The sequence below is a fragment of the Astyanax mexicanus genome, chromosome 6, assembly GCF_023375975.1.
Source record: "Astyanax mexicanus isolate ESR-SI-001 chromosome 6, AstMex3_surface, whole genome shotgun sequence".
NCBI classification, from domain to species: Eukaryota; Metazoa; Chordata; class Actinopteri; order Characiformes; family Acestrorhamphidae; genus Astyanax; species Astyanax mexicanus.
Window position 1 is genome coordinate 43,197,745 of NC_064413.1, and position 17,575 is coordinate 43,215,319.

At 39.5% G+C, this 17,575-nt stretch overlaps 1 protein-coding gene and 1 long non-coding RNA gene across 2 annotated transcripts in view; one reads left to right on the plus strand and one right to left on the minus strand.

Annotated features, from left to right (window-relative positions):
- The window catches only part of reck (reversion-inducing-cysteine-rich protein with kazal motifs), a 77,301-nt gene that overhangs the window by 42,414 nt on the left and 17,312 nt on the right, over positions 1-17,575 (plus strand). The window contains exons 9-14 of the mRNA XM_007233387.4: positions 37-301; positions 1,514-1,687; positions 6,857-7,069; positions 12,273-12,409; positions 12,501-12,641; positions 14,541-14,729. Of these exons, the coding sequence (XP_007233449.3) occupies positions 37-301; positions 1,514-1,687; positions 6,857-7,069; positions 12,273-12,409; positions 12,501-12,641; positions 14,541-14,729 (1,119 nt within the window). The remainder of the gene's footprint in view (positions 1-36; positions 302-1,513; positions 1,688-6,856; positions 7,070-12,272; positions 12,410-12,500; positions 12,642-14,540; positions 14,730-17,575) is intronic.
- Positions 14,217-15,819, minus strand: LOC125802518 (uncharacterized). The gene is made up of 2 exons (XR_007439650.1): positions 15,440-15,819; positions 14,217-14,703 (listed from the first exon to the last, which is right to left on the minus strand). It is a non-coding gene; the product is annotated as an uncharacterized LOC125802518 (long non-coding RNA).

The following is a 17,575-nucleotide window of genomic DNA, read 5'->3' on the forward strand; positions in this document are numbered from 1 at the left end:
AATTTTTCCTAACTGTACCCATGTCTTCTGCTTTAGGTCTGTACTGTTGTGACCGTGCCGAGGAGGCGCACTGCCAGACAGCATGTAAACGCATCCTGCGCACCATGACCACGGAGCACGAGATCATGGAGGGTCTCATCAATGAGTGTGGCAGTCAGCCCCTCCCTCAGGACCCCCTGTGGCAGTGCTTCCTGGGTAGCGCTCACCCTCCTGCCAAAAGTGACCCAGAAACCGCGCCCACTGCCAAGATGGACTGCGCCAAGCTGCACTGCTGCTCCAAAGCTAATACCTCACTGTGCAGGTCAGTTCACAGTCACTTAGTGCCAGTAGGGGCTCTTGAAGTTTGGGAGAAACAAGTGAATCATTTAGCTGTTCTGGCTGCTAAAGCAAGATTGGAAAAGAGAGGCTACTGGAGAACAAAGCCTAAAGCAATATATTACACTGAGAATTCACTGGAAGACTTTTTAAAAAAAGGTTTTTTGATCTAGAAGATAGGATGTAAGCTCTTTTTACCTAATGTATTGTGAGAATACATACAGAGACATTGCTTTAGTCCCTTTAAAGTCATTATTATCTGTCTCCTAAATGTGTGACACAGTGCATACTGTATAATGTTGCTGTCCAATGAAAAACATGTATCACCAAAATTAATGAATTTACAGTAGGAGGCAAATTGTTCTATTAAACCTAAAGTATTTAGAGGAGCTACAAGGTTCAAACAACAGACAAACTAATCCCGACTACGAACACAAATGAAAAGATTAGTGTTTTTCATTGTACAGCAGAAATAGATATACTGTTTTTATTTTTAATGAATATATTGGATTTTTGGTGTGCTACTATATGTGTGCATATGCATAATTTGATTTCTAGCGTCTTAATATTGTTTATATATTAGTTCAATCAAATTTGCTATTATACATGGCTAAAGTGTGAAACATATTACAATGCATTTTCAGCTCCCATACATTTTTCAGTTTCAGTTTTTGTCAGTACTTTACATTCTGTTTAAATATTAGGTTAAGTGGACATGTCATTAAGTGGGAAATGTCCCAGATTAACTTTAAATCTTGTACTTTTACTTTGGCTTTCATTTTCATTTTTACTTCTACTTTAAAGTTGGCATTTTTGAGATACAATGCTTTTTTGTGACAACAATGATTTGTATCCTTATTTAAAAAGTTTCTGTCACTCACAAACGATAAATCCAGAATTTTCGCATCTCTGTTTATCTGTTTAATTACTTTAATACCTACGTAACAATATGACAAAGTGGTGTTTGAGAAATCATGTCATCATCATTAAAGGAGGATAAGGTATTAAAAGACCAAATGTTCAATCTTTTAATACTGGTAACTGCTTTTTCCACACTGTTAAATCTCAGGCAGTTTGCATTGTTTTGCATGTATTTACTGATTAGTAATTCCAAGGCTATAATAGAAGTCACAAGGGGTTTGCATTGTTCTATGCCGCTGTATCTTCCAACAAATGCTATTTGTTCTCTCTCTACCAGGAAAATGTGCCAAGAGATCAGCACCAACTGGGGCACTCAGACATGGCAGGAGTTTGACCAGCTGTGTGAGTACAACCCCGTGGAGACTGACCTCATTACCTGTCTGGCGGACGTGAGGGAACCGTGCCAGCTGGGCTGCAAGGATCTCACCTACTGCACAAATTTCAATAACAGGTAACAGGACAGAGCTGTGACACACAGCTAAAATGAATCACCTTTTATGAAGAGTTGAGGAGCTGGTTGGCCACAGCATTGCATGTGCAAGTTATGTGTTCAGACAGTCCTCTGGGTATTGAATCACATGTTGTATGAGATGGGAAAAAAATGCTAAATTATGCATTTTGGAGGCCAAATGCAGTTTAACCACTACATCTTAGAAGTGAAGCCAGACCCATAGGAAAGTTTAATGACCAGTACCCACTTAAAGGAGCTACAAACCATGACTTCAATGACTCGTATATATATATATCTGTTGAGCAAGAGATGATAAATGCTTTTAATTGTTAGTTCTCAACTTTGAGTAAGTCTTAAATTATAGAAATAATGAACAAAGGAATGCAATAGATAATCATAGTTTTTGTTTAGTTTAATATGTCCTTATTTTGTTCATATTTCTCCTATTTTTATCAGTTCTCATCAAAAGTATTTAATTATATCTGCATGTGGAGTGAGTCTGTTTATTGAATCACAAATATTTTGTGACAAAAATATACACAATATTTACACTAAGACTTGATTAAACTGGTTTCTTAAACATGCACCAGGGTCAGTATCGATATCTTAATATTAATATAATCTTCCTTTTGTAGCATTATTGATCAAATTTCATGCAAACACTGTGTAACTATTTTTTCTAGGCCAATTAATAATAATATGTTTACTTAAAAATGAAACTTATTTCTCATATTGTCTACAAATTTAGCTGAGCTAGAGCTTAAACTGTCCATCCTTTTATGATAAAATGACTTAGAAAATTAAAATGTGTCTTTAAAGCTGAACAAGATCACTATTAACAATTCTACATGTCTTAAAATCTAGCTCAAGCACATTTTCCTCAAATGCCAATTTTAACTAAATTTGTTCACTGTGATTGTCCATTCTACACATTATTCTGATATAGTCTGTATCATGGGCTAATCAATATATTAGTCAGGTCCAACTCAGACGTACATTCCTACTGTCCTAACCATTCTGTCTGACAGTATATTTAAGTTTATTTCATAAACAGAAGAATATGCATAGCCACTTATCCATCTTTCCATGGTCTCTCTGTTTGAAGGGTAATTTTGCTTTTTGTTTGAGATGTACGCCTAATTTGATTTATTATGGTAGGAGCGGTCCTGCATTGTTTCAGGGTCAGAAAGGCATAGAACAGCTATATTCCGCCCGTGTTAAACTGTTTGTGGGTTCACATACACTCCCCATTGCCCGGCACACCAGTCCCAGAGGATCCTCCCAACCGTTTGAGGTCATGAGTCTCAGCCATGTAAAACAATGACAGTGAGTTTGCAGCAGTGTCTTTATATTCATGGTTGGATGAGGAAATCTTGTTTAACCATGAATGTTTTGTGAATTTCCCTTAACATGTGGCTTGTTGAAAGTGGAGCAGTCATGGGTTCTTTGAGAGGACAGAGGACAGACCTTCAGTGGCCGGTGATGATGAATTGCAGTGGTTATAGATACTAAAATGAGTGTATAGCTGTAACTATAACACACTGCTAAACCAGTACACAGTACATTACTGGGTTGACCAGTGGGGAATTTCATGTTATATTCAGAAAGCCAAAACCAAAACACCAAGCAAGGACATTTTTATATTGTTTCTACAGCCTTTATTTTCATTTTTAACTGCACTGATCAAATAGGACACTTTATAGTTCTAGAATTACACAGTTTTGTCTTTATATATTTTTACTATCCTACTTTCACACTGTTCTTCAGTGGCATGGCCCCTACAGGACCAACACTGCCATTGGGCCAGTATTCTCAGCACTGCAGTGACACTGATTGACATGGTGTTGATGTGTGTCAGTAGTATATGCTGTGCTGGTACAAGTAGATCAGTCACAGCAGTGCTGCTGGAGTTTTTAAACACCTCAGTGTGGACAGTGAGTGGACACAGTGTTTAAAAACTCCAGCAGCACTGATCTGCTTGTACTAGCACAATACACAGCACCACCATGCCAGTATCACTGCAGTGTGAGAATGAGAATGACACACCACCCAAATAATTATAGCTGCTCTGTAGTGGTCCTGTGGGGTTCTAATCAAACACTGAGTACAGTCTGTAATTATAAAACTACAGAGTGTCCTATATGGGTAATGAGTGTAGAAACAAGGAGGTAGTCGTAAGGTTTTGCTCGATCTGCGTATTATAAAGTACAAAATAAGTAAGAGAGAGCAACCGAAGTAAAATGCCTATAGAAGGTAAACATTTTCTTATTTTCTTCCTTGATGTCTTTTGCTTCAAAGATATCATGTTTTGTGGCAGGGCAGAGGAAGAGGCATTTGATGCAATCTGAAGTATTCTGAGTATTGTTTAGACTGGACGAGGTTGATGAGTCTCCGCTCAGATGATGGCACTCTTGCATCTATGGCGGTATTCAAAGGTCAGGCAAACAAACCCTGGCTTTGATTTCCTTTGAAGGATTACTAGGGAAGACTGCACTGGTGGGCACCCCTGCAGATTTCAAAAGCTGTTGCGTCCTGCTCTGCGGGTGACTTGGCGCTGGTGCCGAACACAAACAGAGCACAAAGTGCTGGGGACAAACGTGGTGCGGAGTGTTGGGCATGCCTGCGGTGCTGTGTGCTGTGAGAGCCTCCCTGCAGACGACACCACAGCATCAAAAAACCCACCCTGACCGTTTAATGATGGAAGGAGAAGGCATGCAGATGCCACCCACTGGGGAAGAAACGGGCTTTAGCAATGTATGAGGATGCCATTTGGACTAATGCATGCACCAGCCATCCCTAGGGGCAGGAAATGGGCATTCAGGGGAAGTCTCAGTCGGAGCCTCGTTTAGACGCAGAGGATGCGAGATAATAAGATGATAATTTATGGTAATTTCTTCTTAATGTTTTACTACAGACGTCTCCGCAATTTTATACATTTTGTAAGGTCAGCACAAACAAACAAATCCAACCATCCTCCCTTTGAAGTACTTTTAAAGCATTTCTAATCTGCGTTTAGAACAAATAATCTACATAAAGCTGATTGTTTTTAAGAGAATATGAGCTGCACTCTGGGGAACTCCCAGCCACGGTGTCAGTTTCTTGCATCCTCTCACCAAAACCAGCCTGCGCCCCACCCTTCAGCGGTTAGGGAGAAGCCTGCTGGGGTCAAGAAACATAGTAAACAAACCATTCTCCGACCAAGGGTAAGCCTCCCACCGCGCTGAGCAACCGCAATTTGAAAATCAGTCCACCGTGGCACCGGCCTTACCCGCCGCTGCCTACATGAAAGGAGGATCATTAAAGAAAGTGGGGCTCCCTCTGCTGCAGGTTTCCTCCGGAAGCCTCTTTTCAGTAGTGCTGAGCGAGCGTGGTGCGGTTTGGGGGCACGTTTCAGCCCTGGTGAGTGGCAGTAAACAGCGCCTGTCTGCAGTGGGACATTAGCAGCGGCCATATGCCGAGGACAGAGTGGGAGTTCCATAAAACATGCTTTAAATTACGCTACCCGTCAAAAGAACCCTAAATTACACAGCTTGTCAAAGGTCTGGGGACGCCTAGCTTTTCACAATGTTTTTTAATACAAATGAAGATGCTTTCTTGGTCAGAATAGAGAAGACAAAACACAAAGAAAACTAAGTGGAACAGTATTTGGGTCAATGCTGCCTTGGGAATAAGGCCAGACCCCATTACTTTAGGGTCATTCTCATGAAACATCAGATCATATGCATAAATATTTGAGCATCATAATTTGCAGAAAAACTATGACTATACAGATCTGGAAAAAAAAATCTGATTCTGAATTAGCTTTCTAATTTTGCTTTTTAAAGGTATATGTTTTAGTGAAAAGAACATTGTTGTTTTATTCTATAAACTACAGACAATATTTATCCCAAATTCCAAATAAACATATTGTCATTTAGAGCATTTATTTGCAGAAAATAAGAAATGACTAAAATAACAAAAATATGCAGAGCTTTCAGACCTCAAATAATGCAAAAAAAAGGTTAATATTCATAAAGTTTTAAGAGTTAAGAAATCAATATTTGGTGGAATAACCCTGGTTTTAATCACAATTTTCATGCATCTTGGCATGTTCTCCTCCACCAGTCTTATACACTGCTTTTGGATAACTTTATGACACTCCTGCTGCAAAAATTTAAGCAGGATTTCAGTTTGGTAAAATCAAAGAAACTCATCGTTTTAGGTGTTTTTTTATTTTTTTCCAGAGCTGTGTAATATACTATTTCAACTGGAGTTTTGAATTAGAACAAAGTTAAAATTAGTACTATTACATAGTAGTAGTAGTAGAAGTTGTAGTAGTTGAAGTATTGTTTTTTTTTCAATAGACTAACTAGTAGGTAATTAACCACTATATGAATTAATTTTGTACTTTATTAATTATATTTAAAGTCATTTTAGTCCATAGTATAAACATTAAAGAAAGTAAAATAAAGAGTTGTATTAACACATTTCTAAATGTATTTTTTACAGTATTGAAAATCCTTTTGTTTGGGAAATCTGTTTAATGCTTGACTTTTACACACACCCATTTACACCACTGTGATTTGGTCCTAGAATTAAATAAGCTATTTTCCCTTTTTTGGTGGGAGCAAGTATAATTTGATAAGTTCTGCTCTGATTGGCTGGTTTACAGTGAGGCTCAACAATGTTTCACACAGAAGAACTGGGCTCAAACATGGGCTGGTATATGGCATAATTATATTAATGAGATCAAGACTGTTGTAAAACAGTTTATGGTTTGGGAATGGGAACATTTTACGACCCTCTTTTGCTTATTCTTATTTACATTTGAATGAGGAGACAGTAATGTTGGAGGCTCCATGTTAATAACTCTGTTGTAAATAACTCTTAATTATCGTTTGAAATTTGGCAGAGCTAAATACAGCTTCTAATTTTTTGGCACCTTTCATTCCCATGATGTAATCTCAGCACATCTCATCAAACAATAGTAAGCTATAGTGAGAAAATTCAAATCTCAGTGGAAGCTTATGTGTCACATTTTCAGTGCACATATAAAAAAGCTTATATAAGCAAACAATTTTTTTTTTCGGTTAAATTCTTGATTGTTTGTTGAAATAATAAATATATTTTTAGCTGTTTGCTGTTTCTTTGTGTGGTTTGTGCTCATGTCTCTCTTATTTATGTCTTCAGGCCCACAGAGCTCTTCCGGAGCTGCAACGTCCAGTCAGACCAGGGCGCCATGAATGACATCAAGCTGTGGTCTAATGGAACGATCCGGATGCCTGTGATGAACATTCCTGTTCTGGATATCAGAAAGTGTCAGCCTGAGATGTGGAAAGCTGTGGCCTGCGCACTGCAGATCAAACCCTGCTACAGCAAATCAAGAGGCAGCGTCATCTGCAAGTATGTATTACCTCACTCTCAGTCCTGCTGGACAGCTGTACTCAGCCTCAGTTCTCCTGTAGGGTTCTTTAGTCATTTAAGATCATATTAACCCTTAGAAGTCAAGCTAGGGCAAGTAACACAATGCTGAGTTTCAGTAATTTATAGTGAGTAACTAATATGATTTGAATTTGCTGGGACATATTTAGTTCTAGGAAACATTCCTTAATGGTTATAGAACTTTTACCTCATGCTGAGGTTCCTTGTTCTAGCATATTAAATATTGTACCGTGTGTTTTAATCAAGCAAGAACAAATTAAGAAGGTTTAATAGGGTTAAATACATCTTAATTAGTGTATTACACATGTGTGTCAACTTTAGCTTCAAATTATGTAATTATAAAAGTACATAAACCTGCATAAAAAATCTGCAGATTATATTAATATGTAGTAAAATAGCCAAAACTCTGTATATATTTACACAAGCTCTACTATTTTAATAGCGTGTAAATTACTAATAATTACATTAGAGTATTTTGCACACCGAGTTTTTGCACATTTTAAAAATGCACGAATCCTGAATGGGGAAAAAAATAAAATAAAAAAAAATATGGCAAAATGATTTTTACACTAGGATGAGGTAGCAAAGTTAAATTATGGCTTAAAATAAAGGTCTCCAATGTCTTTCTTGTCCCATTCACGGTTGCCTATTGCATTTATTCGCAAAACTGTAGTGAGTGGTAACACTTCCATTCCATTTCTGTTTTTTTTTTTTTTTCCTGCCAAAAACTCAGAATTGCACAGAACGTTCTTGAAATGTTTGGATGGAAACCAGGCTATTGTTGTTGCATAGATTTTTAATGCGACTTAATTTATAGTGGGACCTATACCTTTGAGCACGTTAGCTATTAACTAAAAGACATTTAATCACTGATGTCCCAGTTATTCATTGCTCTGGTCAGTCCAAATAAGTCTACAACACTCTGCAGAATGATCACTGTATTTTTTTGTGTTTTTGATAGAAACAATATTATTGTGTTTGCAGTACACATAGTTGTGTGCTTTAAAATGCTTTGCAGTTGTTAAAATCTCCTAAAATACCCTGGTGACTAATTGTTGGGTAAAATAGAAGTGAATAGCACATGGCAGACAGCTTGATCACCCCATACCACATCTGATATAAAATGGGATTAAGAGTTAACGATTACTGTTCTTTTGTTTCCACAAGAGCTGGATTAGTTCATTAAAGTGTTCCGGTAATTGCGGAGGCCCCGTCTCCACATGGAGACACTGAGGATATTGCTCGGTTTAGTCGTGTGAGTGCGAGGTGTGAGTGAGTCACGGCTGGGTTAATCTTCCAGGCCCGGAGATTGTTTGATCTGGAGTCGCTGTGCTGTAAGCAGCGCGAGTTCTTCACTCCAAGCTCTGGATTGGTCTCAGCATACCAGCAGGATATTAGAATCACCCAGCCACGGAAACACACTTAGGAGCTGACAGCCCCGGCCTGGGCTGATGTGTGCTGCAGAGAGCTGTCAGGACAGCCTGGAGAGATAGAACACCTGACAGTTTCATTCACACACAGGCACATCACTCCCTGTTTTGTTTGCATTTATCACACCTGTATTTACACTTGGAGCAAAAGCCCGTCTGGTCGTCGATCGGCGGCGCTCCGGTATTGTGAGGATTAGTCGTCCTCACGCAACTCTTCTGGAGAATGTTGTGCTATGATGTCTCCTCGCTCTTTGACGAGAACCACCCCGACTCCAGCAGCCTGGGACAAAGGGCCGTGGCAGTGAGTGATGGCAGGGCGTGACCTCATACACATCCATCAGCATCTCTCCTCCCTCCGCCCTGTCCCGGCTTGCCTCCGAGTGTGTACGCTTGGAGAGACAGTTTATTCAGGATGTTGTGGACAGTCACGTATTCTTACATGCTCACATCGCTTGTGTTGAAGGCTTTCAGATAAGTTCCCTTCCTGTTCTTGTGCTTTTTTAACTAAGCCATCCTGAGTCATAAGATACACCCTAAGACTTTGCTACACTGTGAATAGAGAGAGAGCCAAAAGAGCCAAAAATCGTAATGTAAAAAATAATTTATCTGGGTTTATTCAACTCAAATAAATATGGTTCATTTTGATTTCTAATTTGAGTTGGCTCTGCTTCTGATGCATGTTTGGCTCTAGTATGAGTAGTGGAGAGAGCAGATATAAATGGTATATAGGAGAGAGGTATATAGCCTAGCACAGATACATAGTCGATCATGGCCTAAAAAAAAATCTTTGATTATTTTCACCAAAAATCCAATTTTCGAAAATCTGTTCAAATGCTTTCAGAGTCGACTCATTAAGTTAATCAATGATTTAAAACATTGTTTTCAAGCCCATGCGTTCATATCTCGCACTGACCTTGTGTACACACAGCACGGACACTGGATTTTACTTCAGAACGCAGGTTTTTGACTGAAAATTGATGCACTAAACTAGTCACAGAAGAAACTTTGAAGGAGAGATTATTATTGTTTTTCACAATTAATCACAAATCTGACGCTGCAGTTTTTAAAAACGGTAGGATTTATTTCTAGGTAAATATTGTCCCACCTGGAGTTTGTGGAACTTTTTTGGGTATGAGCTCAGTGCGATGGTCGCTTGCCGATGCGCCGGTGACCAAGGTAAGACAGATAAACACTTCAGAAAGGAGTAGCGTTTTCAGACATTTTAGAATAAAAAGATAAAATGTCTATGTAAAATTGTGTTTATTCCATTTTGAAAATCACATTAAAACTGCAATTCGACGTGAAAATCGCCCTGCAGTTTGAATGACCCTTTTTGTGGACACTGGTACAGGCAAAGCTGTGGTTCTGAGGTCTGCTTCATATAGCATATAGCAGCCCATATTTAAATACCTAGCAGAATCTGCTTATCTTAGAAATCTTAACTAGTGGACTAGTGAGGTTCCAAAAACACAATGTTCTGCTGAAGTAGTGTCACGCTCCGTTTCTGTTCTTTTGGGCCTATCTCTGTATTTTTTCATCCTGCACTTCCTGTTTTCCCTGCCATGTGCTTTCTAGCACATGGTTCTGTTTCTGTTGTGTCTCCTCCTTGTCTCCTCTCTTGTCTTTAGTGCTCCCACCTGCCCATTTGTAACCACGCCCCCTTGTTACCGGTCCCAGGTGTTTCCTATTCTCTGTCTGTGTATTGAAAGCCCTTTGTCTCTAGCGCGGTTTACATCTGCTTTCCTCGTCTACCTGCTGCAATCCTGACAAGTAGCCATCATGTTTTACATCACTGCAGCTTAAAAGATGTACTGGCTCATGTTCAATGTGGGGCTTTACACACAGTATAAAGAGCATTTGCCTGTTTTACAGCTCTGTTTTGGTTATCTCTGGTTTTCCTCTCAGTGACACTTCCACGTGTCAAACTCTCACTATTCAAATTTGCCAGCACTTTAAAAATTGTGCAAGAGCAAAAGTTTAAAAGCTCAAATCACTATAAACAATAACAAAGTGCAGAATTATTAAAAGTTAAAAAGGTTTTACAAATTACATTACTCTTTATTTGACTGACTTGATGCAATGCCTTGCATTCTTCTTAATCACACACGTCTGATTATAATTATAATAATAACGCACAGTTATATCATGGAATATTATCAGCTCAGCTGAGCATATAGGAACAGTTTACAGTTATATAGTTACAGAATATAGTCCTGCTGATTCTATGTATACTTTATTATCCTTCTTTCATCCTGTTCTTCACTGGAGTATCACAGAGCAGCTATTATTTTGGAGGTGGGTCATTCTCATTTCTGGAGGATTAGGTACAGCAGTGCTGCTGGAGTTATTAAACACTGCTTTCACTCACTGTCCACTCATGTTAGACTAGTGTGTATGTCTGTGTGTGTGTTTACTGCAGAGATGTGTTAAAGGCAGTTACCAAATTCTATCTTAAATCTCAAATTCCAGGTAGAAACAGATTGCATGTTATCAATGTGTACCCCTCAAAATCTGTAAAGCTGCTTGGTGCCAGTGGCTGCAGTAAGTGCTCTATCTATTGACACCAAACAGAACTGAAGAAGTGAATATGGGTACATTCTTTTTTCCTTCACCTGTTTGGCCTGTATCCATGGGTGCCAGTTGTGTTTAAAGACGGCAGTGTTATGTTGTTCCAGTGCCTGACTGTGGGCAAAGAAACAAAAGATGTGTGCATTCTTGCATCAGTGTGGGTGAACAAGTTGACGGCAGACATGCGGCCAGGGGCGGAAATTACACCCCGGCACGTCAAATTCGTAGAGCCAGGCTGGGACTGCCGTGCGTTTCATGACAGCTGAAAACAAGCCAGAAGAAAGGCCTTCAAATGCTGCCATGCGTTTCCAGGCATGAGGCTGTTTTATGGTGTATACAGTCAACAGGAAGCAGGCTTTCATCTCCTCCGTTTGAACGCAGAGGTGGAGGCAGTGCTGATATGTGTGTGTCTTGAACCAGCCTGGCAAGAGCACAGAGAAGTGGTGTGAATCTGCTTTGCCCAGTTATACTTAAAACAAGGCTTTATATTATATATATATTCTGTATGTGCCTTTAATTATGCCTGATATACTTGTCTTGTCTTGTATGATGACATATTTTATGTGGTGATTTCCATGTTTATACAGTACAGTACACCTTCTCTTTTTCAACGCGTTTTCTTTATTTTCATGACTTATTTACATTGTAGATTCTCACTGAAGGCATCGAAACTATGAATGAACACATGTGGAGTGTTATGTACACATGTGGAGTTTATATATATATTCTAGTTTCTTCAAAATAGCCACCCTTTGCTCTGATTACTGCTTTGTACACTCTTGGCATTATTCTCTCAGTGAGCTTCTTCAAGAGGTGGTCACCTGAAATGGTTTTCCAACAGTCTTGAAGGAGTTCCCAGAGGTGTTTAGCACTTGTTGCCCCTTTGCCTTCACTCAAAGTGGTCTAGCTCACCCCAAACCATCTGGATTGGGTTCAGGTCCGGTGACTGTGGAGGCCAGGTCATTTTTTGTTAAGTACATAAAACTCCACATGTGTTCATTCATAGTTTTGATGCCTTCAATGAGAATTTACACAATGTAAATAGTCATGATAATAAAAGAAAATGCATTAAATGACAAGGTGTGTTCAAACTTTTGGCCTGTGTATTTGATCTTTGGATGGATAATGTCACAAGTAACCATTTCTGTGTGTGTGTGCACCCTCAGGTCAGACTGTGTGGACATCCTGACGCACTGTGGGGACTTTACACGCTTCCCAGAAGGGCAGACCCCTGAGCGTATCTGTGATCTTCTGTCTCCTACTGATGACCCAGAGAGATGCATTCCTCTACACAGATACCTCAGTGAGTATTCTCATATCTTGCTAGCTTCAGCTAAATTATTCATTATCCTGTTAATATAAACCTTAATCTGAAATCCCTTTGCTGTCCTCAGCTCCGAGCCCCTTCGACAACATCATTGAGGAGGTGATCCACCCCTGTAACCCCAACCCGTGTCCCAGCAACCATCTGTGTGAAGTGAACAGGAAGGGCTGTCACGCAGGACAAGACTGCCTGCCATACTTCTGTGTGCCTGGTAGGATCCTCCTCTTGATGGGTTTCTTGTGAATCATTTTCTACAAATAGAGCAGGAGCAGCTAATTGTAATGAGTGTTCTTTTTGAGTACACTCTTAAAATACAACACAAAGGGTTCTCTACAAAGGGTTGTTATGGTCGGGGTGTAGGGGTTCTTAACCTAGGGGTTGTGACCTTCAAGAGGGTCCTGACCTAGTCTCGGGAGGTCGCGAGTGCAAAGCTAATTAATGGCATTTTCTCTGTAAAGTGTGCAGAGAATAATGCCTGGTTTATACCAATTAAATCTGATGTCACACAAAGAGGCACAGCCCCATGCAAAAGCGTTGCACATCGGTCATTTGGGGCATCATGCACAAGGAGATTTTTCAAGAAAATTGAGACTTTTAAATAGAGGCTCAAACATTGAGGGCCCTATTTTAGCTATATTTAGGGCTTGTCAGTTTGTCTTTGCTATCATAACATTGAGAAAAGTACACTTTGCATTGCTCGAAACACACATGAGGTATGAACTGATTTGTTTAATTAATCAAGAGTATGTTTTGAGTGTAACATGCAATAAACCAATCAGTGTATCACTTGTCATTCCATTCAAGAGCCAGGTGAACTCTGACTTTGGCAGATTGCTATTTCAGTGGTGCATTGTCCATTTGTGCATAACAACTGGAACTTTCAAACTGCTGCTGATGTAGAATTGCCGAGTAGCATCACAGCTCACTCAGAGGAAAGTGCAGCAACTACGTTTTGATACATCAGCTCACAGGTGCCTTGTGCTGATCAACATTAGCCTTTGAAGCAAAGCCAATTGTGCTCCCTTAGGACTTCAGTACCTGTCAGCATAGATGTATTCGGAAGCACTGCTGCTTTTTAAATTACATAGTTGGATGGTATGAAAATACACTGTTGGAAGGGTGTAAGATAACGATGAGCATTACGCCTTGTGCAGGTGGTAAGATAGGGCGCTGTATGAGTATATAGGTATCCTAAGGCCTTATGATTCATAAATGATCAAGAGTTGTCCTTTCACTCAGTCAGACCGACTCATCCCCTGTTCTACTTGATTCTTCAAAACAACTTGATTCAGTTTGCACATACAGGTTTGGTTAAAACTAAAGAGATACTTTTTAAAAAAGTAGAACTGGAAACACTCAACTCCAGAAACTTCAGAAAAGGAAAAAATATTGTAAAAGTACTACATGTGGAACATCTTTGTAGCTCAGTGCAGACCCAGCCATTACATTAAGTGTTGTTATTATCCTCTTACTTTGAGAAAGCAGTATTTTAGAATGCAGAAAGCAGTGTTTTTGTGAAATAGGGTTCCCACAACATAAACGTAGTAATGTTAAGAATAATGAAATTACTGATGAAGTCCATGTAAACTTCAAACAGAGTCTGCAATGAAGTGTTGGCACAAGAGAAGCTAGCAGTAACTGGCAGCTGAGCAGCTGGTCTGAAGTTTTCATCAGCGTCAGGCTGGACAGGGTAGAAGTTGGATACAAATGCAGAGATGTTTTGGGCAAAAAAAACAGGATTACGGAAAGACATGGGGAAAAAAACATTCAATAAAGATACGGAGTCTCCAGGTGAATATAGAGCCATTTATTAAGAAAAGATCCAGGTCAGGTGTGAGTGAGGGTGAAGTTAGCCTTAACAGTCGGGGGAGGGTGATCTCTGAACCGTGGAAGGGTGGCTAGGTGTGACAGCAGTCAGAAAAAGGAAAAATGTGAACAGCACTCCTAATAAATGATACTGATGTAATGTTTTATGTGTGTAACACATTTTAATCATGTAAATTTAAAGTACCCATTTTTCTGTGTATAACACATATAATTTGGAGTTGATCCATGATCCATACAAATATTTGTATATTTTGGTTTTAATGGTAAATCTCTCTTGTGGTAGGCTGCAAACTGGGTGAGGCGTCGGAGTTCCTGGTGCATATGGAGGCGCGAATCCAAGTCCCTGTGCGCAGCGGTCAAGCAGGCTGTTACGAGGTGTGCACCTGCGGACAGAGTGGTCGTCTGGAGAACTGCGTTGAGATGCCTTGCATCGACACAACCCAGACCTGCGTCAGCGGAGAACAGAGAAAAAGTGAGACATGCTTCAATTTTTGTTTTAGACTTAATAGAAAATCTTTTGTATGTTTGATTTTGCTCATTTTTGCTTTCTGATTATAATGTGTTGTGTCCCAAGAAATGATTAACGTCTTCAGAAAAAAATGCACATTACACTGACATGCCAGTTGTCATGGGTCTGGCTCTATATTATGTCCCATGCGTTTTGCCATGTACCATGGAAGCTAAAGAATGCTGCACTGACCTGTGGGACATGCATGTGGGGCCTCCTACATTTTTTTTATGGATGTGATTGATTTCTAAAATTTCAGAATATCTTGTCCGTTCATATGGAGAATTTTAGCCAAACATCATTGTTAAGATTGAACATGCTGGCCAGTGTTCAACCCCATTCACAAGCTAGCACCTCACAAATTACACAGGTTTATGCATTTCTAATGTGTCCCTTGAAAAACACCTTATGATCAGTATATTATCCCCTAAATTGTTTTGGCATTTTAATGTAGCTCATCTGTTAATCCAGTATTTTTTCTTAAAAAAGAAGAGCTTGAAAATGGAGGGTTTTAAACATTCATGTGAGGACTGTCATGGTGTGCACAGAATTGCAGACACGTGCAGATACTGATAAAAATATATGTTTATTATAAAATAAACAGATGTAAACGTAGTCGATACAGAAACAATGGGTAATCACCAGTAAACAGAGCAATGAAGGCAAAACCATACCATAAACGAGAGACAGTCCAGAGTTCATACACGAGAGATCCAATGTCAGAGGTAATCCAAGAGGCAGTAGTGAAAACACAGTCCAGGTAATACACAAACAATCCAGTATCAGAGGCAAAGGCAATAATCGGCGTCAAGAAAAAAAAAAGCAAGGTCATACACAAGATAAACTGAAGACAAGAGATAAAGAACGCTTTGTAATGAGGAGAACCTACAATATGCGGCGTGGGTGTTTGTGTGGCGTGCACCTTTATAGTGCCAGTAATCAGTATTCGGGACTTCCTGGAGGAAGCAGGTGAGGTGTCACGTGATCAGGTGAGTGCGTGATGTCAGCAGGTGGTGCATTCTGGGTAGTGTAGTTGTTGACCTGAGAACCTCCGTTAGAGCTTGGTGTGGAAGGGACAGAGGAGCTAACAGCACCAGACGTGACAAGGACTTTATTTCATTTAGCTACAAGAGCATTGGTCATGTAGGTTTATTGATTAGTTTTGGATCACAAACTCCTCATCAACTCTTAAAATATTTACAGGTCTGGAAAAAAAGAGACCACTTAAAAATTATGAGTTTCTCTGATTTTACCAAATTGAAAACATCTGAAATATACTCAAGAGGAAGATGGATGATCACAAGCCATCAAACCAAGCTGAACTGCTTGAATTGTTGCACCAGGAGTGGCAGAAAGTTATCCAAAAGTAGTGTGTAAGACTGGTGGAGGAGAGCATGCCAAGATGCATGAAAACTGTGATTAAAAACCAGGGTTATTCCACCAAATCTTGATTTCTGAACTCTTAAAACTTTATGAATATGAACTTGTTTTCTTTGCATTATTTGAGGTCTGAGAGCTCTGCATCATTTTTTGTTATTTCAGCCAGTTCCCATTTTCTGCAAATAAATGCTCTAAATGACAATATTGTTATTTGATATTCGGGAGAAATGTTGTCTGTAGTTTATACAATAAAACAACAATGTTCATTTTACTAAAACATATACATATAAATAGCAAAATCTGATAAACTGATACAGAAACCGAAGTGGTCTCTAAATTTTTCCAGAGCTGTAAAAAATAAAGCTCTACCACTCTAGAAAACAGTTCATCTGCTCATATGCTAAGTTCTTGGGGTCTACATTTAGTTTTTTATTTATTTTTATTTTTTTTGCATTTAGACAAAGTTTGGCAGTGGACCTGGTGACAAAAGACTCATGCCATCTGCCAATTCTTTAGACTTTAATTAGAAAAAATAGTTAAGAAGTGGACAAAATAAAGAAGATTTGCAGATGTTTGTACATCTGTTGCAGTAACGATTGGTTCCTCTCAAGTTTTCTTTTCTAATAAAGAAAAGTACAAGGCCTAAACCAATCACAGCCCCCAGCTCTCTGCTTCATCTGTAAGAATGTCCTAGCAAAACATTGCATTAAAAGAAGAAAGTAAAAGCCACCACACGCTGGAATTTCCTTCCTGTGGTCTCTTTTTGGGGCAGCCCGAAATGTCACCGAACAGCTTACAGAGCTTACTCCTCGTCCTTCCTCGACACGAGCCCAGTGGTGCCGTAAATGAGTGTGATTCATCAGTCTTTCATCAGTCTGGAGCACATGAGCTGCTCTCTCATGTGACTGCCGCCTAGTGGTACGGTGTCACTGTCAACAACAGCTAAATTTTGTAACCAGGAGGCACACACACATGCAGTCACACATTACCAATATTTAGCATTCCGCAAGTCATAATACGCACAAGAAAATTGCTGTTAAATCTGGCTTCAGTTCAAAGAAATATCCAGTTGAATTTGCCTTATTTGCAAGTATGCAAGTACTCAAGTGCGATTTTCTAGTAATTGAAGACAGAGTTCTACCATTACCAAAGCTCATAAATGCTTCTTCTGTAAACAAAACATTTTTAATGCCGGTTGGTTTGAACCTGAATGAGTTTATTGCTTTTTCTTTCATGTTTATTTTTACTCCTCTTCTAAGGGGGTCGGCCATCTTGGGCTTATTCGAGACAGATGTGGTTTGCTTTACAGAGGACTAGCCAGGCTTACAGGCCTGCTTCAATAGTGTTAAGTAAGGAAAGTGAAGTGATCTTCTGGGAATTTTTATCAGGTCCCAGAGGAGAAGTTGTGGAGACCACCGCACTCTGCTCTA